The sequence below is a fragment of the Halyomorpha halys genome, unplaced genomic scaffold (assembly GCF_000696795.3).
Source record: "Halyomorpha halys isolate HHAL.00 unplaced genomic scaffold, Hhal_1.1 Scaffold621.1, whole genome shotgun sequence".
Classification (NCBI taxonomy): domain Eukaryota; kingdom Metazoa; phylum Arthropoda; class Insecta; order Hemiptera; family Pentatomidae; genus Halyomorpha; species Halyomorpha halys.
The window spans coordinates 398,691-399,835 of record NW_027114912.1 but is presented as its reverse complement, the minus strand read 5'-3'; the positions used below and the strand labels follow the sequence as shown (position 1 = coordinate 399,835).

General features: G+C 34.3%; 1 protein-coding gene across 2 annotated transcripts in view; it reads left to right on the top strand.

The window, feature by feature from the left end:
* Hexo1 (Hexosaminidase 1) overlaps window positions 1-1,145 on the top strand; it is a 60,085-nt gene that overhangs the window by 55,029 nt on the left and 3,911 nt on the right. For both annotated transcript variants that reach the window (XM_014427090.2, XM_014427089.2), the window contains exon 7: window positions 200-475. In XM_014427090.2, the coding sequence (XP_014282576.1) occupies window positions 200-475 (276 nt within the window). The remainder of the gene's footprint in view (window positions 1-199; window positions 476-1,145) is intronic.

Below are 1,145 nucleotides of genomic sequence, written 5' to 3'. Positions count from 1 at the left end.
TAAATATAAAATTGTAAAAATTAAAAATATATACTTAATATAATATTTAAGTATATATAGTTCTTATGTTATCTGTACCATACATGTCTTCCACTGAAACATCATTATCATCATCTGTTATCATGCATGTGATAGTGGATGATTCCCAGGAAGTCCAGGATTATATTTTCTGCTATTAATCCATTAAATTAATTTTTAGGGGATTGGAAACAGATACTGAAGGTTACCACTCTCTATGGTCGAAATTTCAGGACAGAGTGAGAAAAATCCTCCAGGACAAAGCAGGAGAGAAGGTGAAACCTGTTCTTTGGACTAGCACCCTCACTGAAGGCGACCGGCTCACCAAATTCCTCAACAGCTCCGACTACATCATTCAGATATGGACCAAAGTGGATGATCCAACTATTGCTCATTTGGTTAATAATAGTTTCCAAGTCATCCTCTCCAACTACGATGCTCTTTATTTCGACTGTGGGTGAGTAAAATTTATGGTACAGTTATGAAAAAAATAATTTGGTAAGTACAAAAATAATTTGGAGGGTACAAAACTACTTTAATGTTCCCTTAGTTAAAATTTCTTTACGTGTCTTTTCTTTCCCGTAATGCCAATGTATACAGGAATTTCTGAGAATATCAGAGCAAAATGAAATTCTTCACATTTTGACGATCATTCAAATTTTTAGAATTTGGATCGGTCCTGCACATTCAACCGTAACAATTATTACAACATTTCTCTTTCAAGTTATCCGAAGGATGGTATGATACATCTTCTTCGGACCATATGCTCTATCTGTTTCACTGTTCGTTGCATTCTATAGATCTTTTGTTGACCACTTTTTGTTCTTCTGGTTTGTTCCATGCTGCATCCGTTGATTCCCAACTAAATAGCGCCTTTTCAATTATCTGTAATCCACCTAGTTTCCTAAGAGTAAGAGAATATACTAACATACAAATTGTATATTATAATCCTTCGAAGATGATGTGGTGACCACCGAGCTCATCATAAAGTTTTTCCACTAAAATTTTAAGGGTTAGGTCCCCACTTTATATAGGTGGGTGTCTAATAGGTAAGTTTTCCGACTATGGACTTAATCTTCCTGAGAACATAATATGAATTTCTCTAAAATTGTATTGGTATCATATAT